This window comes from Ornithodoros turicata, chromosome 5, assembly GCF_037126465.1.
Source record: "Ornithodoros turicata isolate Travis chromosome 5, ASM3712646v1, whole genome shotgun sequence".
NCBI classification, from domain to species: domain Eukaryota; kingdom Metazoa; phylum Arthropoda; class Arachnida; order Ixodida; family Argasidae; genus Ornithodoros; species Ornithodoros turicata.
The window spans coordinates 47,413,448-47,437,839 of NC_088205.1; the positions used below are offsets into that span (position 1 = coordinate 47,413,448).

Genomic DNA, 24,392 nt, shown 5'->3' on the forward strand with positions numbered 1-24,392 from the left:
AACAACAGAAAGTCGCCAGAAAATCGCAAATCAAACTCAAACTCAAACAACACAAAGTCGTGATCTCATAGAGATAAACTGATGTTCTGAGGCTGGAACAACATAGAGGGGACAGATACAAACAAAGCCTCAAATTGCCTAAGAAATCAACGATGAAAGATGAAAGTCACTGAAAAGGTTAGCCAGCTGTAGGGATCGAACCCACATCTTCTGGATTGCCGGTCCAGGGCTCTACCAATTGAGCTAAGCTAACACGCCTCTCCAGCGACTTTCGGGGTGCGTCATCTGAAGGGACGACAAACCAGCCACTCACTCTCACTCACCCTCCTTTCACTCTTACATTTTTGCTCACTCATACACACATTCATACGACGGAAATCGACGCAAGCGGCACCTGTTGAACAAGAGATAAACTGATGTTCTGAGGCTGGAACAACATAGAGGGGACAGATACAAACAAAGCCTCAAATTGCCTAAGAAATCAACGATGAAAGATGAAAGTCACTGAAAAGGTTAGCCAGCTGTAGGTATCGAACCCACGGATGTGGGTTCGATCCCTATACGAGGCATCGATCCGATGAAAGTCACTGAAAAGGTTAGCCAGCTGTAGGAATCGAACCCACAGATGTGGGTTCGATCCCTACAGCTGGCTAACCTTTTCAGTGACTTTCATCTTTCATCGTTGATTTCTTAGGCAATTTGAGGCTTTGTTTGTATCTGTCCCCTCTATGTTGTTCCAGCCTCAGAACATCAGTTTATCTCTTGTTCAACAGGTGCCGCTTGCGTCGATTTCCGTCGTATGAATGTGTGTATGAGTGAGCAAAAATGTAAGAGTGAAAGGAGGGTGAGTGAGAGTGAGTGGCTGGTTTGTCGTCCCTTCAGATGACGCACCCCGAAAGTCGCTGGAGAGGCGTGTTAGCTTAGCTCAATTGGTAGATCCCTGGACCGGCAATCCAGAAGATGTGGGTTCGATCCCTACAGCTGGCTAACCTTTTCAGTGACTTTCATCTTTCATCGGTGATCTTATAACTTTTTTTTTTGTAGTTTCGAGGTGAACGACAAATCTACAGTATAAAAAAATGCAGATGATATTGACAAGGCAACGAGCATTATTGTGATCAAAAGAGAGCAGAGTAATGCGTTATAATACAAATGGGCCAAGTGACCGCCTTTTACAATTGCGTTTTCCTTGCTGGAGAGGTTCCTGCGTTCGCGAGGAAGCGTGACATCCTATAGCTGTATCATAAATTGCCGTCAGGTATTAATAAGCCCCCGCCTCCCCTCCCCCCCCCCCAAAAAAAAAGAAGAAAGAACTGAGCGAGAAAGAAGGAACGAAAACGAAGCCTCTCGGATATCTTTCCTAGCCGGTCGCTTCAGTGTTCGATGGCGAACTAAAATGGTATACATAATTAGCTTCACTAATTTTCAAACACTGACCCAATGACAGCATCGAAGCCTTTGGAGTCATTGTACATTCTCTATGACCGACACATTGATGTCTATAATTATGAACCTATCCTCGATAAACTTGGTTTGACAACCTTAGCACATCGTAGAACCTCAGATATCACATTTTCCTGTGCAAAGTAGTACATGTCGTCTTAAGCTGTCGTTGGTCTATTTTCTGCCCTTCATTTTAGTTCTTTCTTGTATTTGCATCCTTCCTTCATCATCTTCACATAACGTTCCACGTGCATTGGTGTAGGGTACGCACCTCCGCGGTGAAACACCCCATCTCATCGTCATCATTTATTGTTGTTGTTGTTGTGCCGTTCACTCCGACCACACCTTTATTTCATGTTTTGTTTGATTGCTCACAGTTTAGCAGGTACCAACAGACTTCGTAAAAGCCATAATGTACACACGTTTGCTCTTAATAACAACCTCAACGATGTTAGTTCTCCAAACAGCTGTCAAGTTTTTAGTTTTTTATATCCTATACCCTTACCACGTGATGTTACACACAAATATTTACTCCCCGTATTGTTATTCCTTGTTTGTCTTTTCTTGTACTCTCTTCTGCGCTGAGCCATTTCCCAAACCTGTGGTTGCGCGCGGCCTTGAACGTAGGCTTCGCCGCAACGTGCTCGTGCGGCTATGGAAGGCTCCTTTACAGGTTCAAAATTTGGAACCCGAATGGAACCTTGAAGATGCCACTATTCATGCCCAAAAAATTGCTCAAAAGTTTTGTCCTGGCAGAGGCAAGATGCCATTAGAGAACGAATGCAAAGCGCTGCCAGCAGAATATGTAGCACGCGCTTTTCGTTCCAGAATACACAGGCTCAATGGGAGCCGTTTTAGGTGAAGCCTGCTTTACGTTTTGTCCTTAATTCTTGGGCATGTAAAACGCAAGAATTCGATGTATTAAATGCATCTTTAAATTCATTCTTTAAATGCATCAATAAGGAGGGATGAATGCTTGAGCTATCAGTACTGAAAACAGTTGAGAAGAAGGAAGCAAATTTCGGAAGCACTGAGATTATCCGGTAGAACAGCCCTGGAAGAATCCGTTAAAGTGATGTGATAAGATTTCGGTGGTGACAGAATGTTCCAAATATCTTCGGCTTGTTTGGCAACAAGTTGGGAAGGTCATGGCTGTAAAATTTTTGTTTGGCAGGTTTGACGGAACGGCTATATTCACGGGTACAATCGCGGAACTCGGCCCATGCGTTATCATCATTAATTAATTTTGCTCGTTATACAGGTGTTTTTTTTTCCTATTGAGAAGAGCCTTAAGATGCTTTGAGAACCATGGGTTGCAGTGAAATGATAATTTTTTTTTTTAATGTGGGTATCAACTAGTTGCAAATCACTATCATGGAACAGACGCCAATTATGATCAACTGTGCGCAATGTGTAGTTTACAGAGTTTACGCGAGGTTGCAGAGCACACAACAGGCACGAAAGCAGCGAGTAATACACTGCGGAACGATACGAGGTGCCACTGGTGCCACGTCACTCCTCACGGGCGGAGCGCGCAGCAACGTAGTACGCTCCAGCGAAGGCACACATACTTAGCCTGCGCACGCATTATTCAACACGCACACGAGTACACGGCTCAGGAGGCACATATATTATTCAGTGGGACACACATATTTGGCGATGGGGATCGCTGTGCTTGCTATTTGATAACTGTTACGGCTCGTTCCAGACGTTACGGCTGTGTACCGGCTGTACTTTCTGAGGGAATTTTTTTAAACCGGCACATGTTCGTCCACCAAGGTAGAAATTTGGGGTAGTTGGTACATAGCCATGAGTAAAATCTTGCAGCCAAAGAGAGGACGAAGACACAACGGTAGAAACACACAACAGCGGAACTGCAGTTCCGCTGTTGTGTGTTTCTACCGTTGTGTCTTCGTCCTCTCTTTGGCTGCAAGATTTTACTCATGACATGTTCGTCACAGGATTTAGATTGCAGACTCAAAATTTCGAGCGAGGTGCCCTATTGTATGCATTTGTAAGGAGCATGAAGCATATCATTGTACTTTCAAAAGAAATACAGTTAATGTACAAAGCTCTATGCCCACTACACCCATTTTACGCCTCTTTTACACCCAAGCTCAGTGGATGTTGTAAATAAGGTGTTAAGTTATTATTACACCCATTTAACACCCCTCATCCGAGGGTGTTTCTTCGAGCTGGTGTAATTTGGGAGTAAAAATCCGTTTACACCCCAATTACACCCGGGTCACACCCTAAAGGGAGTTTTAAATTTAACAGTGTAGATAAACCAAATGTGCAACAACCCATAAATTATCTGTCATCTCTGCAGATGGTCACTCACAGTAACAGTTATTGTTCTTTAACAGTATTTCAATAAAAAGGCAACTCAGAATCATGCAATACAGGGTAAAGGGAATCCAACGGCCAATATTCATTCGCTCTCAATAGACAAGACAATTACAACTAAATAAATTTTCAGTAAGAAACTTTAGAATGCCTGTTGAGGGAGTCCAAGACAGTTTGAATGTAATCTCAATGGCTATTTTTGTAAGGGGATAGCGACGTCAAAACAGCGATGTCTCTGCTTGTACAATTCAACTACAAATAGTTGTTTGCAATTATAATTTAAATATGTTGCATGGTGATTCCAAGCGTCATAACAAACCATGCTACATCGCAGCAGCACCAAAATCCTCGCAGAATCACGACGCAGCTCGGCAATGCCTTCTATTATTTTGTTCCCTCATGACAACATACGAAATATCTCTCTGAGCTAAAACCGATAAGAAGGACAAAGCTGCTTGAAGTACTCAACGCAAATTTGGCGTGTCTTAACACAGATGTGTCTCATGCTCTTCCATATTTTAGTTTGTGTTTGTACTCTGCAGATATGCATGGCGCTAGCGGAACCAAGCGAAGAGTCCATTATGCCGAGGGAAGCTCCACGAGATGATGTGGCCAGTGCACCTTTTCCTACAAGATTGTCTGCAAGTGTGGAGCACAATCAGCGCTTTGCTGGAAAGGCTACCCGCATAAGGGCGCTGGTGGTTAAAAATTTAACCAAGATGTTCAGAAGATTCATGTGAGTTTGCAAATTGTATGTCCCTCGTTTCGCTGATTTCTGGAATATTGTTTGAATTCTGTAATCAGCTTCAGAAGGAACGAAACTTGTGAGCGGCCGTACCCAGAGCGGTGAACGTCGATTCAATCACCAGCCGTCTGAGTATCAAACGCGTATGGAATTAGAGGTCATGTAAACTGTGATGGAAAGTAATTGTTTTGAGGTTTCAACATACAAAGTGACAAACAGAACACAAGCCTCAAGTTGCCTGGGGACAGAACAGCTGAAGTATGGCAGTCGTCGAAAAAGCCAGACAGCGGCGGGATTTGAACCGATCCCGCCGATCGAGCGTGTCGACCAATTCGGTCATCCGCTCTCCGAAGATGCCTGGGAGCCTCGTTCTCTCCTACAGTACTCATCTTTTCACACATACATATACACGAAACAAGTACAAAGCACAGCATCTGGTGAACATGATGGAAAGTAATTGTTCTGAGGCTGGAGGCATATAAAGGGGCAAACAAAACACAAAACAAAGACTTCGTGTTTGTGTCTGTTCCTTCGTGTTCCCTAGTCTCGGGGTTTTACATTACGGATCAACTTCACCAGCTCGCTTGCTTCTCAGCCATCTTTTTTTTTTTGGGGTCTTGTGTTGTGTTTGCCCCTTTGTATGTTCCAGCCACAGAACAATTACTTTCCATCGCCTTCACCAGGATGCCGTGCCTCGTATTTGTGTTGTATATATGTGCGTGTGAAGGGAGGAGAACTGTAGGAGAGAGAGTGAGAGTAAATGCGTATCCCGTCAGTCAAATATATCCCCGAGGCATGTCTTCGGAGAGTGGATGCCCGAATTGGTCAAGACGTTGGATCGGTAATCGAGAGATGCGTGCACTGGGGCAAAAGCAGCTGCATTCAAGTGAAAAAAGAATTCCCGGAAAGGCAACATGATTAAAGGGACGACTCGATAGAGCTATAATGCAGAACTAACATTTGGGAACGACGTATACCGTGGGGCAATAATGTTCATCGTGAACCGTGACAGCGACGTAACTTTAGAGCTCAAAGGGGACACGGAAGTGGTAGAAGGAAGGGAAGAGGAGCGATCTGGTGGATAAATGGAGTGTGATATATTTCGCGTTGCAGTTCTAGTCCTTTCAAGCTCTTCCGCTCAGTGAAAACCAGGGTCTACGAATCCCTTCATTTGGAAACATAACGCTCCTCCTGCATTTCGGAATTTCTTTTGGCGCGGATACACCTTTATATGTCGCTTACATGTATAACAAACCTACAGACGCACGATGTCGGTAATGTAGTGGAGGATTCCATAGATAGGGCAGATGTAGCCAAATGCACTATATTATCGAGCTTCACCGTCATATGACGCTGAAAACTGCATAATTCGTGGATTTTATTTGAATTCAAGTATGAGCAAACCACTTGCTAGTCGGTTGAGGATACTTTTATAGTATATTCCTGGGCACGTCCTTAGCCAGACAACAATAAAATCTCTTCGCAGTCTCTTCAGGAGCGTTAAGGAATCATGTTCTTATGTAAGGCAAACAGCAAAGTCGTAGTGAAATGGAAAAGGCAGCCACTATTATTTTAGGAGAGCTTAGACCTGCCTTTACAAAAGTTCTATAGAATTCTTAACTCCGTTTTATAGACAGTCTTGTATCTGTCCACTGCTACTTTCTATCCACTTAAGCTTGTCGCGACGTGAAGAAAGGAGTCGAGGCCAGGCAGCAGGAAGAATAGCCAGTTTACTGGACAAGAGCGCGACTAGAATGAGCGCGGGTGACAGAATGATGATGCGAGCCCGATGAGCTTGGCGGGTCACGAGGGGCGTGGCCTAGCATCGTCGTCAGCTACAGGTACCCCCCCCCCCCCTGGACCGTAAGCCGTCGAGGAATGAGACGGACAGAAGGTGGGCCGGGTGCCCAATGCACCGAACGTAGCGGATGGACCGGTGCAGGCGGGCAGGGGGACGAGGCGCGACAAAGTTCGGGCACCGGGGTGACGGCCGGCAAAAAGGCAGGCTTCACACGGTCCACCGAGACCACTTCGAGCCGATGAGGAAGCCTAATGGTGATGGTCTTCGTGTGACGAGAGTGGACGGTAAAAGGGCCGTCGTACGGGGGTTGGAGCGGTTTACGAACCGCGTCGTGCCGCAGAAACACATGCGTGGCGGAATGAAGAGCCGGATGAATGAAGACGGAACGGGACGAAGAGGACCGTGTGGGCAGTGGTCGCAAGCAGCACAGTACGACTGCAGGCGGGTGGCGTAGTCAAGAAGGTCAGGAGAGGGTTGGGCAAGAGTTGCATGGTCAAAGAATTCTCCTGGTAGTCTTAACGGCGCGCCATGTACTTGCTGAGCTGGTGAGACCGGCGCGTCTGTCTTGATGGCAGCCCTGACGCCAAGGAGAATTAGGGGTAGGCGTTCCACCCTGTGGCTGGGCTCGTCATGTGCGCGCAGGGCGGTCTTCAGAGTGCGGTGGAGTCGTTCTACGAGGCCGTTGGCGCAATGGTGATAAGCCGTCGTCTCTCGATGTTGGGAACCGAGAAAACGGCACATCTCTGCGAACAGAAGGGAGGTGGACTGGCGGCCTCTGTCGGTGGTAATCGTAACGGGCGCGCCGAAGCGGGCCACCCAAGTGTTGAGGAAGACGCGCACCACCGTGTCAGTAGTTATATCGGCGATGGGAATGGCCTCCGGCCAGCGGGTGAAACGGTCAGTGCAGGTGAAAAGGTAGGCTTTGTCGGAAGATGGAGGAAGTGGACCCACCAGGTCCAGATGAACATGATGGAGACGAGCATCGGGTGTAGGAAACGGTGATGAAGGCGAAAAGGCGGGCCCAATCGCGGTCGTCTCGGTTCAGCGAGGGCCAGACAAAGCGAGTCGCAATGAGCTTTTGAGTGCCCTTGATTCCTGGGTGGTGCAGGGAGTGAAAAACGTCGAAGATGTGTCGTCGAAAATCTTGCGGAATGAGGGGCGTGGGATGAGGGGGCGTGGGCTGCCGGTGGAAACGTCGCATACCAAATGGTAAGCGTTCCAGGGTAGGGAAATTTGTGGATGGACAGAGATTGAGGTCAGGCAATGAGGTCTTGGATGGCAGTATCGTGATCTTGAACTTGCGCAATTGAAGCTTAGTCGACAGTGGTCGGGAACGTAATGGCGGAAATCCGTGCCCGTGAGAGAACGTCCGCTGCGACGTTGCTGGCGCCAGGGAGGGGTCGAATATCTGTGGTGAATTCGGAGATGTACGCGAGATGGCGCAACTCCCGAGGCGAATGAGATGAGGAACCGGATGAGATGGCGTACGTAAGGGGCGTGTGGTCGGTGTAGACCGTGAAATTGCGTCCTTCGAGAAAGTGGTGGAAGTGCTTGATGGCGAGATATGTGGCAAGCAATTCACGGCCAAACTTACTATACCGGGCCTCTGCCGGCTTCAGAGGCTTTGAAAAGAAGGCGAGTGGCTGAAGCTGTTCGTCAGGGGTGACTTTATGGAGGGCACCACCAACAGCTTCAGAAGACGCGTCGACGGTAAGGATGATAGGAACGTCGGGAATCGGGTGAGCGAGGAGCGTAGCCTCGGCGAGGGCACGCTTGATGCTGTGGAAGGCTGTTTCGGCGGCAGCAGTCCACTCGAGCGGTTTGGAAGGTCCACCGGGCCCAGAAAGGAGGGAGCAGAGCGGGTGGATCAGCTGGGGATTGGGGACGAAACGGCGATAAAAATTTGAGTCCTAAAAATTCTCGGAGCTTGCGGCGGGTGGCAGGACGCGGAAAAATGTCGATGGCTTCTACTTTGCGGCGGAGTGGGGTGATCCCTGCGGCGTCTAGGCGATGGCCAAGAAACTCGATGGTAGAGACGCCTAGTTCACATTTTGCAGGGTTGACGACGACGCCATACTCTCGTAAACGCTGGAAGAGCTGCCGGAGGTGACCTTCGTGCACGGCGGGGCTGGAGCTGGCCACCAGGATGTCGTCGAGGTAACAGAAGCAAAAGTGGAGGCCGCGCGTGACTTCGTCAATAAATCTTTGAAAAGTCTGCGCCGCATTTGGCAAGCCGAAAGGCATCCGGATGTACTCGAATGATTCGAACGGGGTCTTGATGGCAGTTTTTGGGATGTCAGCGGGCTCCAAAGGAATTTGATGGTATGCCTTTATGAGGTCAATTTTGGAGAATGTGGTGGCTCCATGAAGACGAGCGGCGAAGTCATGAATATGTGGCAATGGGTATCGATTGGGAATGGTCACATCGTTGAGAGCGCGATAGTCCCCGCATGGGCGCCAGTCCCCTGGGTCTTTTTTGGGAACCATATGAAGCGCAGACGCCCAGGGGCTGCTAGAGGGACGAATGAAGCCAAGCGCGAGAAGATGGCTAAATTCGCGTCGGGCGATGGCGAGACGCTCAGGTGGAAGGCGTCGCGGCTTGGCATGCACAGGGGGGCCCTTGGTAAGAATGTGGTGCGTGGTGGAGTGACGAGGTGAAGTGTCCGTGGGAGGCAACCGGGTGACACCGGGGTATTCGTCAAGAAGGGCGCGAAATTGCTCCAGAGCTGACGGGCGGACAATGATAGGGCTGATCGGTGCATGTAAGGCACGTACTCCGTGGACAAACAGACCGGTACTGTTGTCGTGGAGCTTTCTTCTTTTGATGTCAACCAGCAAATCGAAATGGCGTAGAAAGTCGGCGCCCAAGATGGCATCGGAAACGTCTGCGATGATGAAAACCCATTGGAAGCTGCGTCGTAACCCAAGGCTCAATGTAAGTGAACGTTCGCCGAAACACTTGATGGGGGATGAGTTGAGGCGCGTAGGGAATGAGGAGTGGAACGATGGCGACCGGAGGGGAGTGGTGGGATGATGCTCACTTCAGCGCCAGTGTCGACGAGGAAGCGAAGATGATTGATGGAGTCGATGACGTAAATGAGGCGGTTGCCGTTGCCTCCAGCAGCATCTGCCGCCATCAGGTGCTGGGGGAACATTTCCCGCCCACGAGCACGGTGGTTGGCACTGGCGGGCGTGCGCACTAAAGGTGCGGTGATACCAGCAGAAGGGCGATGGCGGACTTTGTGCTGGTGACGGCGAGCGGTATCGACGTGGCGAGTAATGGCGAGTGCGGGATTGACGGCCACGAAAGCGAAAGGGAGATGGTGAGCGGTGACGTGTCGTGGTTGCGTTTATCACAAGGGTAGTCAGGCCTGTCACCAACTCAGTCAGACGATTTACGCTGCACTGCAGGCTGTTGACAGTCGCCGTGAGGTCTGTGGCGATAGGCTGAACGGCAGATTCGGGGATGGACAGGGCAGCTGGCTGAGACGGATGGAGAAAAGGCGCAGCGCACGAAGCGCAGATTGGGTGGGATGCCGAGGAAGATGGAGTGGTACGTAAGTCGAGGATGCGGTCGGCGAGGCGAGCAAGATCATCCAACGACATCTCACCAGCAGCCGTTAGGACAACGCGTATGTCGGATGGAAGGTGCTGAAGAACTAGCTCTTGCATAATAGCGGGGTCAACAGGTGTGCTTCCCGTAAGCTGCCTCATACGGCGAAGTAACTGTGAAGGGTTTTGGTCGCCAAGTTCCACTGCGCCCAGCAGTTGTAAGCGGCGATGGATGCAGAGCGCTGTTCGATCAAGGAGCTCGCGCTTTAGCGTGTCATACGGAGCTTGCGCTGGTGGACTGAGAATGATATCACGGATCTCAGCAGCGATTTCGACTGGAAGGGCGCTAACGGCGTGGCCAAACCTGGATGTCTGCGCTGTGATATGCCGGGCGTCGAATTGGCGCTCAACGTGCGCAAACCAAAGTTCCTGGTCTTGACTCCAAAATGGTGGGAGGCGGAGGGAAACGGTCGGGTCTTCATGGGTAACGGCCGCAGCCGATGTGCTAGGTGGAGTGTTGGTGCCAGATCGAAGGGTAGGCATACCTGGGTCGTCTGGATGCGCGGAAGGTTGGTGCATATAGTCTTCGGGTCACCAGTTGTCGCGACGTGAATAAAGGAGTCGAGGCCAGGCAGCAGGAAGAATAGCCAGTTTACTGGACAAGAGCGCGACTAGAATGAGCGCGGGTGGTAGAATGATGATGCGTGCCCGATGAGCTTGGCGGGTCACGAGGGGCGTGGCCTAGCATCGTCGTCAGCCACAAGCTAAAGTAGAATCCCTATTGACAAGCTGTGATTTCTCTAGCCAGTTCTGCTTTCTACTGTCTACACATGAGATGTACAAGCATTCAATACAAGTTCTGCAAACACTTTTATATACACAACTTACATGATATTTGAGGAAGCAAAATAAAAATATAATTTTAGTACAGATGTGTACAATTGTTCATGAATATGTTGCCAATAATGAGAAGTTTAGAATTGAAATGTTACAGCAGTATTGGTTGTGGTGACGTGTCGGTTGTTTCAAGAATTGTCCGAATCAAGTCCCTGTACGGAATGTTACATGGATCATTTATTGCTAGAGAGAGAGAGAGAACACGCGATTGTGTGGCACTGCGCATGCTTGACTGTCGATGGACCTAGTGAATATCTCAAACCAAAAGCAGTAAGAAACACAGACGTTATGTTGACAGCAAATTAATTCTTCATTTCAACGTTGTTTGTGTGCGCATCTGAATTAATTACCCTTTAGTTTAACTTCGAGGCGAGCTGGACTCTCAAGTTCGCGGAAGCTCTCAAGATAAGCACGCATCCGTTTTCTCTTTGGAAGAAAGCGTCACAACTACGTGCCCTTTTTGGACTTAGGGGCCCTGATACCTTTTTTCCCTTTTGAAAACACATTGTCCGTTATTGGAAGTCCAGCGCTAGGAAACCAGCAGAAAGAAAAGCAGCAAGAGAAAATGAAATGTGTGGTGGCAGAGGTTGAAAAAAAAATGGCAGAAGGAAGAATGCTGATTTCCACTGAAAACCTGTAGTTTATTGGCTCTGATGGATAATTCGATCGGGCGAATACTGAATCTTAAGTATTTTTTGCTACTTCGAAAACACTCCTGCTGTCAACTACATATGCACTGTATAAGTAAATGTGCTAGTTGGATAGGCTTTCTATAGAATGCGACCGGCCAATTTTGTATAGTATGTCCATTCACAATTGTTTAGAAGTAGTTAGGATAGCTATACACATTTGATCAACACCTTCTACAGAAAGTGTATAGACAATAGACAATTTTTGTTGTTGTTGTTGTTGGGTCATTCAAGCTCAAACGTCCCACTGGCGTGGCTCGACCATCGCCGATTTTCGTGAAAAAAATATATCTCCTTCTCACTGACGTACATACGTGCTGTGTGAAATATTTCTTTCGGGATCCGCACGGAATCACCGCTAGGGGCCTTCCGACTTCCGCTCCGAACCCAAAACCGTAATGCGTTTGAGCAGGCGCAGAGTGTGAACGGCTTCACGTATCTGAAAAATTCAAACGGCTTCGACGCTTCAAGAAAAGTTCAAACTAGTTATAATCGGATTTGCAATCACCGCGGGTGGAGAAACAGCGAGCTACGCTTCCGCGAAAGAGGCGCAAAATCGAACGAATTCAACATTTTTCTAAAAAAACACCATGAGCAGAAATTCCTAAGTTATATTTTTTATTTGTAGGGGCCTACCAGTACATTCCACCAAAAAAAGTTGCCAGAAAATTAAATTGTTAGGCTGTAAAAAAATGCGAAAGTCAGTAGTTTTAGGAAAAATTGAAAACTTCGCGGAAGAAAAAGTGGCATTGGCGGACGCGCTAAAGGAACGAAATTTCCGCACAAATGTAGCAGTTTGCCAGTTATAAGTACAAAACATTTATCCAGGATGTTTTTTGTTATACGACCGCGACGAATTTTTAAGTTCACCCTGGTGCGCCTCTCGCGAGGCGCCGCACGGGATGGGCTTCCTCTCGCCGCCCTGTTCCTTTCAGCACAAAAAGGCATGCTATCATTGAAAAACATCCATTTTGTTCCTCAACGTGTTGTGGCATTAATTGTGGCATTGAAACGATTTTAATGCTATTAGCCACGAGGTAAACAGTTTTAACACAATCCAGGGAACAGATTACACTACAGCCGTGTACTTTGTTTTCCACGTGCAGAACAGGCCTGTTCCAGATCGTTGTGCCTGCATGCGTCGGTGTAATTTTCTGTCTGTTCATCGGTGGAAGCCCCTATGACCTTGTTGTGGGAGTTGTCAATGAGGATCAGCATTCTTTGCTGTCCCTACAGTTTGTCCAGCAGCTCGACACCAAGACCGTTACTTTGGTATGTATTGCTCTCAAAAATTGGGAAATCTGAAATACATTTCATCGACATACACTGGAAGATTTAGTGCTTTCCAGGGGCACATACCTGTCACACTTTGCTGATTTTCGAATTTGTTGCCAATCCTGTTGCATAACCCCCAATAATGTGACTTATGGTCCCCTACATCCCTCTTCCCCCCCCCCCAAGGGAAAACAGTACTACATATTGTCACGAAGCGAAATGGGCCGGCGAGTCGTCGAATAAACATCAAACGGTTTATTAGACTACTTGGTAGCAAAACACAAGAGTGATAGCTCTCTGAACACAACTGAGTCCAAAGAATGAATGAATGAATGAATGAATGCTCCTGCCTGGAGCGCACAAGCACTTAAGCGTCGCACCGGGATGAGATGTACCGTTTCGTGCCTGCCCTGGAAGTTTCTCGAAGATGATTCGTGGCAATATGTATTGTGCTACCTTCAACGTTAGCACTCTTCCGAATCCGCAGACATTTTAATTCTGCCTATTAGCAACTGCGGCTATGAGCAGCGTACAGACGTGGTCAGATGGAGAGAGGACAGCACGAAGGAGTGAGAGTCAGGTGGTTAGTATGCGTCCTGGGCCGACTTCAGGGGGAACGGTGCACACATTCGTGCGGAAAATCTGTCAGAAGACCCAGTGAAAACCTCAGAAACCACATCCGATGCCTGGATTCGAACCTTAGTCACCTCCCGGTCTCGGCGTCGAAAGCGATCATTCTAACCACTATGCCACGGGAGCTGGTATAGAAGGTAGTTTTATATTTTATAGAGGTAGGTAAAAGAGCGAGTAGCACAATTTTACTGCAAGGAGTTTGTGGGAAAATCGTTCCACTCGGGGGTTCCAAGCCCTTTGACAATAGCCCAAGAGAAGACTCGTAGAAGCATAGTCCCAAAACAAGGTTTACGTATTACCTAACCAGTAGTGACTGCCCAGCAAACCAAAGCAAGTCCCAAGTACACCAGCAGAATGTCCAACCAGTTCTTCGAGGCTGATGGTCTACTACACCGTTCTGCTCCCGTCATGGTCTCGCTCTTCGGTTCCCGCATGCACAACTAACGTGGCTGCTGAGCTCACGCCCATTTTGCTCGAGCTTCGTCCTTTTCTCTTTTTAGGCATCGCCGTATAGGTAGACAACAAGTACTGTGTGTATACTGTGTGAATATAAATGTTCTACTGTAAAGGTAGCATAATGGGCGATTTCAGAAATTGCACAGATGCCCCGCCAAGAGGCTATGTGTCGCTTGTCCCGCTGCATCTCGGGAATTGGATATCACGAGAGCGAGAGGTTGGTTTCGGGGTTTTAGATGGTTTCGGCTCCTCCACGTCCCACAAGTTTGATGGGAACAGACCAAACAGAAGCCTGTCGATCAACGTACGAGACGGAATTATTTACAATGCAGTAAGTTTTAATTCCATACATTCTAAATACATGATTGTGAAAGTGAAAACAAGTAAATGGCGTTGTTTTTTGTGCAGTTTCAAAAGTTGTGTCGCAATTTAACTTAATGCGTACAGTTCGCGTTTCAGTGAAACAACGTGGTGTGTGGTTGCACACGTAAAAAGCGTACGAGTTTTAAGAAACACATACTATTAAACAGTAGTAGCTCCTGATCTTGAATGTGGTGTTCACGTATTAGTAGGTAGCATTTTTACTTATCAGTAGAAAACGTGGTTGGGCGTTATACGAGATGTTCGGGAGGCCAATGTGCTCCAAGCACGAGGCAGTACATAGTGACATCTCATAAGCATCCGCATGAGAACGAACCATACGAACCAGACCCGTTTGTCTTCATCGTATCGTTTAAAGTGTCACGTTGCCGTACCGTAATATTAGAGAACGAGAGGCGCTAACAGTGAGTTTTAGTATATTGTACGCTATCTTCTCTGCGTACGTAAGGGATAGCGTTGGTGGTTCTGCACACGCGCAACGCATAAACAGAGCTTTGTGCATTGCGCAGAACCCCACCCTATCCCTTACGTACGCAAAGGCGACAGCGTACGATAATACTAAACCTAACTAACATCAGTGTTTCGTGTTTGCTGTACGTACAGTGTTTCCAGCGCTACGTTATCAATGGTGTCTACCAAGACACACTGCGTTATCTCTCTGTGCAACCAACTTTTACAATGGCAGTTACATTTATTCTTATGTCTAATATTCTGTTACAGAAGTTGTCGTTTGCACTCCGAGGGTCTGCCAAAAAGGTCCATGAACTGGGCAAAACAGATGAGTGGCTTCCCAAGAGCATTTTGTGAGAAGTCCATACGTGAATTCCTAAATGATCAGGCCGCGGCAAAGCACTATTCGGAAGGCTACACGATGTTCAAGGCAAAGACAGTGAAGAATGAAGCTTTTGTGAAGTATCGTTTACGCTGCATAAACCATATGCAGTGTGGCTCGTTGTGGACTCCAGTGGAAAGCTATAAAAAGGTCAATTGCAATGCCCATGTGACCACGGTGGAATATGCAAGCATGTGGTGCATTGAACATGAACATTGAACACGAAGGATATCACCTCATTCCAAGGAATGATTCGTCTCGAAAGTAACGCAAAAAGCACATGTTTTCCAAACATGGTTGAATAACTTAGACATCGAGTTAGAAAATACGTGTTTCAAAATTCGAAATGTCTTGACAACTCTGATGACGCGCTCCACATTAATACAAAGTTTCGCATTAGTTCTTGTCCTTTCGTCTATCACGGAGAGCTGTGGCGCACCATAAAGAATGATGGTGGTGGTGATGGTGTGGTGGGGGAATGGTGGAAGTCTACGTTCAGTTGTGCTAGTTCTTCGACAGTAAGAAATCCTCTATCTGCCATTACCGTATCCCCTGGCTCTAATAGTTCCTACAAGCTACTTTGTTTAACAAAAGCCTTATCTGAAATTCTACCTGGGGCAAGATTGCTCACAAACGTGATAAACCCGCGTTAGGAGCAATGCGAATTAGCCCTTTAGCTGTAATATGAGACTTGTACGCAGAGTCGTTTCGTTCCAGTCGTCGCTGTTCGTTGCTCGGACATTGTGTATACGTGTCCCATAAGTTTTGTTGATTACGGCGTGTGTGTTAGTGATGAACGGTACGCTTTTAAAGGTATGTAAGGTTCTTTGTCAGTTACTAAATCAAGTTTGCGTTGCGATTGTTTAGTGTTTCGTGTGCGTTCTTGTAAACGACCCCCATCTCGATGATGAATGCTCACTCTTCTGCAAGCCATGTAAATAACAGTCGTGGTATTATATTTAAAGAAGAGAACTGAAGGGTGTCGAGCAGGACCTTGGGATCTTTTGGCATAGAACGAACAATGAGGATTGGCTGCTAGTCAATGCATTCATGTATGTCATTTGGAAAGTATTATACTACGGGCATGTTACGAGAAGGTGGGGTATACGACAGCTTTTTTGGGGTGCTTAGTATCTATTGAAATTTGTCCGTAAATTGTTTAACTCGATATTTTGCGTTTGAGTACTTACAGAGGCAGCCTACGGGAACTGAAGATCAAGGAACATAAGTAACTGGTGCTTAATATTTCAATGTTATTTCTAGAAGTTCAACATTGTGTGTTGTGATATTAATAGTCATTGTCTAGCCCTTGATAAGCGCCTGCACCATTATTGTCTTGTCAGAGTGCTGCGCAAGTGTAAATTGCATACGCTAGTCAATTCGTTGTAATAGCTTCAAATAAATATTTGTCAAAATATGCTTCTTGTGTGAGCTACTGCGTGTTACTTTCACACGCACACAGACACTCTTGAAACAGTACACACATACAGAGAAGCTTTTTTTGTGCGTGGTCTAAGTAAAGACAATAAGGAAGGTATAATCATAGACATTATGGCTAACACAGGGCTAGAAGCCGCCTTAGTCTGGCAAGACGTTGGATGTCTTGGGATAGACGTCTAGGTGGCGTAACGTTAGCTATGCTAGAGGAAGGCTACAGGAACTCCTCTAGACCTTGGCGCTAGCGAGACACGTCTGCTAGACATGTACTTTTCGAAATTTAGACGTCAATTAGACATTTACCATCCCACCTTTGGATATATGGGCAGAGTACTGCCCATACCAAAAGCTGCGAACTTGTGGATCAACCAACTATATACGGTTTCAATTCACTCACCTCAGAAATAGTTCTATTCGGGATACAACCACATGACTTTACGAAGCTCGAAATCAGCATGTCACTACGAGTAAAGGGCTACGTTTCGCAGGGGAACTCGACAGAAACGCTACAAATGCAAAAAACAAAAACAGAAGAACTTCAACGATTCCAAGTAACAGAGAAACAGCAGATATGTGTCGCCCAAGATGCAATGCACGGCGCGCGACGCTAGGCCCCCACGCGGAGCACAAATGCATTATCTCAAATCGTGCGCTTGTGGTAGAACAATTGTACTAGAAAGGCTTACCTGCTCTGTTCCACACAGAACAAAATAAGAATGTACTTCACACACATCAGGTGCGGTAACGCGTTCGTGAATTAAAAATAAAAAGTCATATAACAAACATCATCGCTTTATTTAATACCTTCATTACCATTTCAAGCCTAATATGGCTACATTCACATGGGTTTTCGCTGAATCGACATTAACAAAATAAGAGAGCCTAATAGCTGAAAAGTCGCTGTGGCCCCTGGTGGGAATACCATATTCACTGTCTAGGACAGTACCAAGGTCGTGGTCTTACATTGTATTGTCACATAAGTAAAACTCGCATTATGAAAGATGGTTGCTTGGTACCCAATAGAAAGCGTGTAACGTTTCTCGCCCCCCCCCCCCCAATAAAGCAAGCTCACGTGTTTTAAAAGCTAGAAATGCATTTGATGACTATATATGAGTTTGTTGGAGCTGCCTGGCTCAAGGCAAATAACGACAACAGGTGCCCAGTAAGCCTCTGTTAATGATAAAATCAGTGCTCTTGAGGTAAGCCATAAAAGGAAAGCCTCTGAAAAGGACAGTATGAAAATTATGCTGAAAGTTATGAAAATGGTTGCTGAGCTTTTGTTTCCAGTCAACAGACCAAAGTCAACAGAAATAACTGATTTTCTTAGGACTTCTTGTTAACTTTGTGCTGACATCATAACTTTACTTCCTGTTGACTTAGACCACTCCCAACAGAAATGCAATACATTTTTCTATTGAATTTACACATACTTTTTGCGTAATACACTCAACAGAAACAACGGATTTTCTTCAGACTTTTTGTAAATTTTGTGTTATTATTATTATTATTATTTATTATATACTGCTAATCGCCTTTTGGCGACCGTAGCAGGAACAGGCTACAATGTTTTGGATGTATAAATGAAGAGCAAACAACAACAACAACAAAGATTCAAACACAGTAATACATAGAATAGAGCGTAGTGAAAACCTAGAACAAGCACCAGAACATATAAAGAGGAAGGGCTTTACAGCTACTGTGGGACGATGGCTGATGAGAATGCATGTAATCATGAAGCATTTGTTATCTCGTACGCGATGTGTTGACATCATATGCTTACTTTCTATTGAGTTATGACCTTTAACTTTCTGTAGACCACTCCCAACAGAAAGGCAATGTCATTTGTATTGAATTTACATATCATATCCTTTTTGCATAAATCAAGCGGTGCCAGTGCACAGATTTTCTGAAGCCCTTCTGTTGACTTACTATAATTGACGTTGGATGCATGTTTCAAACAACAACTTTATTTTTTACCTTGGAGAGTGGGGAGTTTCATCGCCACAGGCGATACTCTACCCCATTGCTGGTTGGAATGGGGTTAATAAAATAACGAGCCCCTTCACAATAGCGATCGAGGGTGCCCAGAGAGCGCAGAGCGTTGCTAGGCTGGATTGGGCTAGGGACCAAGCAATTTCGAGAGGGAGAAAGGGCGAGAGCCCAGCTGACGAAGAGACTCGGAGAGTGTGGTTCGGGAAGGTTGGTAGTGAGGGCAATGAATAAGAATATGCTCCAGATCCTCAAGAGCACCACAGTGGCAGCAGGTGGGAGAGTCAACTTGTCTCAAGCGGTAACGCAACTGAGCTGTAAAGGCCACATCGAGGCGCATTCGGTGGATTAATGCAGCATCTTGACGAGAGGTGTTTCGTGGCATGCGGAAAGCGAGCGTTGGATCAACTCTGCTCAACATAGAGGGGGGGAGAATGTCGGTTGTCCGTTGGCAGGAAGCCAGGGGTGTCACTAGGCGTCGCAGAATTGAACGGCGGTCTCCTCTCAGGAGAACAATACGGGTCCGTTTCCGATACGAGAGTGCTGCTTCTGCGGCGCTGTCGGCCTGTTCGTTCCCCACGACACCACAATGGGCTGGAACCCACTGGAGAACTAGCCTGTGGCCTGCGGCGTAGATAGTGTGGTAAGCAATTAACACATCTGTGACTAGGGGTGCGGATGGGCCTCGTATGCCGGAATTTTCAATTGTTTGAAGTGCAGATTTGGAGTCTGTAAATTCCCGGGGTGTGAAATCAGCGATGTGTTGTAGAAAGAAAAGGATGGCATAGAGTTCCGCAGCTGTGGAGGAGGTTGGATGTTGGTTCCGTGCACAACGCCTACGGATGGTATGACGAATGCTGAGGCGGACTTGTTGTTTCGGGATGCGCCATCGGTATATGCTGCCGTAAACGTAGAAAGCTTCTCGTCTACCAGAGCATGGAAACGGGCTCGGAGGACTTGAGAGGGGACCTGATCTCTTCTTTCCAGAAGGTTTGGGAGGCGTACAAAAGTGGGCGGTACCGGTAGAGACCAGGGGGCTTCCGGCGGTATAGTGTCCTTAGTTATGAAGCCAGTGAGAGTCTGGCGTGTCCTCTGCGCTACTCGATAGAAGTCGCTTTCAGGGCGATATCGAATTTTCCTGGGGAGCGGGTGGCGGGTAATGTGAGCACGCAAACGGAGGTAGTGCCGAGCCGTTTCCCGTTCACGGAGAACCTCAATCGGGAGCTCACCAGCTTCAGCCAGTACTTGCCGTGTTTCAGCCATTCTTGGAACTCCGAGGCATCGAAGAAGGCTTCAAGCAAACAGGGACCGAAGTGTATTTAATGAAGTTGTTGATATCCTGTGCAGAATAGGAAGGCTGTAAAGCACAGTCGCCCTCACCAATGCCGCTTGAACCGCGAGCAGGGAACGCTGATCACAGCCTCATCCTGAGCCAGAAAGATGTTGAATTGCGGGGAGCCATCGCTGCACTTTAGTTTCAAGGTGTTTAATGTGCCGAGCCCAGCGCAAGTCCGAGTCGATTACCACGCAAAGGAAGCGGTGAAAGCGTACCGGTTCAAGCTTCTTTGTACCAAGTCTTGGCCTTGTTTGGCCAAGTTGTTGGCCATAGCCTTACGCGTGAAAGGGAGCTCGACACGCTTTTCGGGTGAAAGCTCCATCGCGAGGTACGTGAGGTACGTATGGATATTGTTTAAAGCGAGCTGCAGGCGGCGCTGGAGAGCTGGGCGTGATTTTCCTACTGTCCAAAGGGCGACGTCATCTGCATACATGGAAAACGACACTTTGCGAGGAATTACTGATTGTAGGCCGGCCATCACCACGTTAAAGAGTGTCGGGCTGAGAATGCTTCCTTGGGGGACTCCTTGAGGAACAGGATGCTGAGGGCTTTGGCCTTGGGACGTTCGGACAGTTCGGTCCATAAGCAAGTCTTGGAGCCAGATGAAGAGCCGACCGGATACTCCAAACGAGCGCAAGGCGTGCAGCACACAAATGTGCGAAACGGTATCATATGCGCGCTTAATGTCGAGGAAAACCGATCGGACGATCCGTCGATGGGCACGAGCATGCTGCACCGTAGAGACTAGGTCGAGAACTGGATCCATGGAGCTTCGGTGGCGACGAAATCCAGCCATTTCGTGAGGGAACGCACGTTGTTTTTCGAGCCACCAGTCGAGGCGATGCACAACCATTCTCTCCATCAGTTTCCCCATACAGCTTGTCAGGCTCACCGGGCGAAAGGAGGATTGGGCATTTGGGGGCTTGCCTGGTTTCAGGATGGGAACAACCAATGCCTCCTTCCATGTATGTGGTAAAAATCCTTGTTGCCAAGACGTATTATGCACATGAAGGAGAGCTTGGAGTGACCGCCCGTCAAGGTTTCGTAGGGCGGCATAGGTGATTTTATCGGGTCCAGGGGACGAGCCGGCGTTCACAAGCTTCAACGCTGGCTTTAGCTCGATTAGTGTGAAGTCGCGTCCATAACTTCCGGGGGACGGGGCCAGTCTTGGTGAAGTTCAGCCATCAAACTGTGGACAAAACTGTGGTGTAGTGGCGTCGTCGAGGCAGCCGCCGGAGTCGTTAGTACCACACAGAAGTCCGTCGCTAGTGTGTTTTCGTCTACACCCTTAACGATAGCCAAGGCCGCGAGAGGATTCTTTTGAGGGGGGCGCCTCCTTCAGAGATTGGATTGTCCGCCAGATCTTCGTGGCCGGATCAAACAGTGAAAGGTGGTGGCAAGACTTACGCAAACGCTTCCTGTCCTGGTTCTTAAGTTCTCGTGTTACTTTATCTTTCATCCGGCGGTATTCCACAATGTCCGTAAGTTGCCCTGCCCGACGAGCCGTTCTTTCTGCTCGGCGACGTAATGCTCTAAGGTGGTTAATTGCTGGGGAATGACCGACATGGCCTGTTACCCTTTTAGACATGACCACCGCGTCCTGAATACCGCGGGTTATTGCTTGAGAGAGAGCCTCTGGGGACATACCGGTGTGCACAGATGTTCTGAGGCCCGCACGAAAAAGTCTCCAGTTTGTGAAAGAAATCAGTCCAGTAGTGGCTGAGAGGGGCAGAGTGTCGTGCGAAATATATAGAGGAAAATGATGGCTACCTCTAGTGTCGACGTCCGTAGCGCACGACAAGTGGCGAATTATGTCGGTTGAGCACCACGAGAGGTCCAATACATCAAGTGACGTTGGGGATCGCATGTAAGTGGGCTCGCGGTTGTTCAGCAGGCACATGTTATTATTCTCCATTGCCTCCAACAACCTCCTTCCCCTACCGTCCATCCTTCGGCTTCCCAAGGCCGAGTGATGTGCATTGAAGTCACCCAGCACAAGCGCCGGGGCTTCCAGAGAACCAAGTAAGCGTTCGAGGTCACTCCACGGGACCTGTACCGCGGGACGGATATAGATACTGACGACCGTTAACAGCATGGGGCCAAGCCGGATGCTGCAGGTGACGTAATCATAAGACGATGACAAACTGACCCGATGGGTGTAGCAACGAGGTCATTGCGAACGTATAGCGCTGTTCTGCTCTCAGGGGATTGATGCATGTTTCATGGGCATTGCTGCGTTACCAGTTTTGGGCATTTTGCGAAATTTGAAAACAAATGAGAGCAGCACACAATACACAACCATCCATACAATACACAACCATACAATACACAACCATACACTCATACACAACCATCCATTCTGCGCTCATGGTGAGTGTTCAATGATTTTGAGGAGTTACAAGGATCAGCACTTACGGAAATGTAGTGAAGCATGGGGGCCCCTGGCGATGTTTTTGGTAGCATCGTGACGTCAGGAACAGAAAAGTAGCTGCATGCCAAAAACGTACCAAGGATCTGGTGAATATCTCTTCACAGTGCCTTCATTGATCCTTTCAAGAATAAATCAGCACGTGCCGTTTATCGCAAAGCTAGCACAATTCGCTGGTAAATACAGAAAAATTATGTCGTTCTCTATGAACATTCTTGCCTTATGCAGGTCAGTTCCAACTTAGGAACCAAGAGGGTATTTGATTTGCAGGATGCGCGTTTTGTACTTGTATTACTACAGTGTGAAGCTGTGTAAGATGGTTTTCCTCGAGAACACATACCTTGCTCAGAGAGTAGAATTATTGCCGGGCAACCCATTCGCTTCAACAGAGTCTTAGCTTCAAACTATGAAGCTGACAACAGGCCCTGAATCGGACAACTCTGGGAACTCGGAACCGTTGGATTATGAATCTATGCCGCTTTCCGCTGTGCATCAGCCAATGAATAAGAAATGTATCCAATATAAAACTATCAACGCTGTGACACATGAGGTACCAGTAGGGGCGTCGGAAGGTAGGGGCAGGCGGTGGCAGTCGCCTCTCCTGAGTTTTCGCAGAGGGCTCTGCCCCTCTGAAGTTTCGCTCTGATGGTCCCTCCACCCCATCTTTCATAGGTAAGTATCATCCGATACAGCGATGAAAGATGAAAGATACAGATTCGCTTTCAGCTCTGTTATCGCAGAATGAAAATGAACACCGTCTTAAAAAGTAGAAAGCGAAATTCACCCGAATAGGTACTATCCCCCAGTTATCCTACGTGTTACTGAATGTGCGGACCTCCTACGCGAGGAGTAGCCACACGCCATTCGGTAGCCCTGCTTAGACGGTACAAGAAAACGCAGATTTTCTCTCCAGCAAAGGACGTTGCCTAGTTTTTGATCAACGCAGGGAGATTCGTGGCTAGAAAGGGAAGCTCTTTTCCTGCGGCGAGCAGCTTTTAACCAGTTCGCTAGTACGTTTGATGACTCATGTAGCATATCTGGCTGTTTTTGCTTAAGCCGTGGCCAGAACACTCGACAGGGCATTTTCAGTGCAGCAATAACGACATCCCTTTGCAGACGAAATCATTGTACTTTTGACGAGAACAAAAATAAAAAAAAATAAATTAAGAAACACTACACTGCGCTCGCTTACTTCTATAAATGCTCCCTTACCGCATTTAATGAAACCATCAACAAGTATTTTAGTTTGTGCTCCTCAAATGCCAATTTCTTTTTCGCCTCAACGTAATCAAGAATGCGAACTGGTCTTCCCTATCTGAATTACAACCTCCACCGTCACCGGATTGATTGGACGGGTCATTTCCGAGGGCCTACAAACGCGGATACATCAGTATGTCTCTATACAGGCCGCATGAAAAAAAAAAAAAAAAAGGCTGGCGGAAGCAGACGTGAACGGATTCTCCATATTTCACTTGAAATGAGTGTGAGTCAATCACATTCGAGCAGGGTGACGTGAGGTACTGGAGCCAATTAGAAAGTGATGTTGCGCACTGGTGCCATCGTTTGGAGGGGAGTGACCGCATCTGAAACCGTTGTACCCATGCCCCTTCAACGGAACCTTTTTCTAAAGGACGAGAGAGAAGCAAGAGAGGGGGATGTGGCCACATGCACAGGCAGAGTAGAAGACGCGTAGAAAAGCGATTCTACTCGCGTGGTGTACCAGTGTTTTGTCCTACTCGTATCCATGAATCATGGTGCTCTGCTTTTTTGGCAGACATCACAATAGAGGGAGTCAAAGTTTTCTGAAGTCTAGCCAAGCGCAGTAAGAGGCACAACGTTGTGTGAATAATCCCCAACAATGGGCACTGTGGGGAAGGATTGGCCAAGGCACAATGGAGCCCACTGTTAAGAATAACTGGGGGGCTGCTGGGCCCTGTCCAATCCACCTACACAACCAACGCGCTCGATTATACATTTGTGATTTCAGTGCAGCGACACCAACTCCCCGTGATTCAGGCTGCCCGCAAAAAAAAAAAAAAGAAAAAAAAGAAGAGGACAGACGTATTGAAAGCTAATAAAGATCTCACACCGGCCGAGCGTCTGGGTACACGTCAAGCGTACATTCCTCCTCATTCAACATGCTGCATGGATG

At 47.5% G+C, this 24,392-nt stretch overlaps 1 protein-coding gene across 2 annotated transcripts in view; it reads left to right on the top strand.

The window, feature by feature from the left end:
- LOC135394429 (ABC transporter G family member 20-like) overlaps positions 1-24,392 on the top strand; it is a 383,626-nt gene that overhangs the window by 300,537 nt on the left and 58,697 nt on the right. For both annotated transcript variants that reach the window (XM_064625169.1, XM_064625170.1), the window contains exons 8-9: positions 4,332-4,525; positions 12,580-12,745. In XM_064625169.1, the coding sequence (XP_064481239.1) occupies positions 4,332-4,525; positions 12,580-12,745 (360 nt within the window). The remainder of the gene's footprint in view (positions 1-4,331; positions 4,526-12,579; positions 12,746-24,392) is intronic.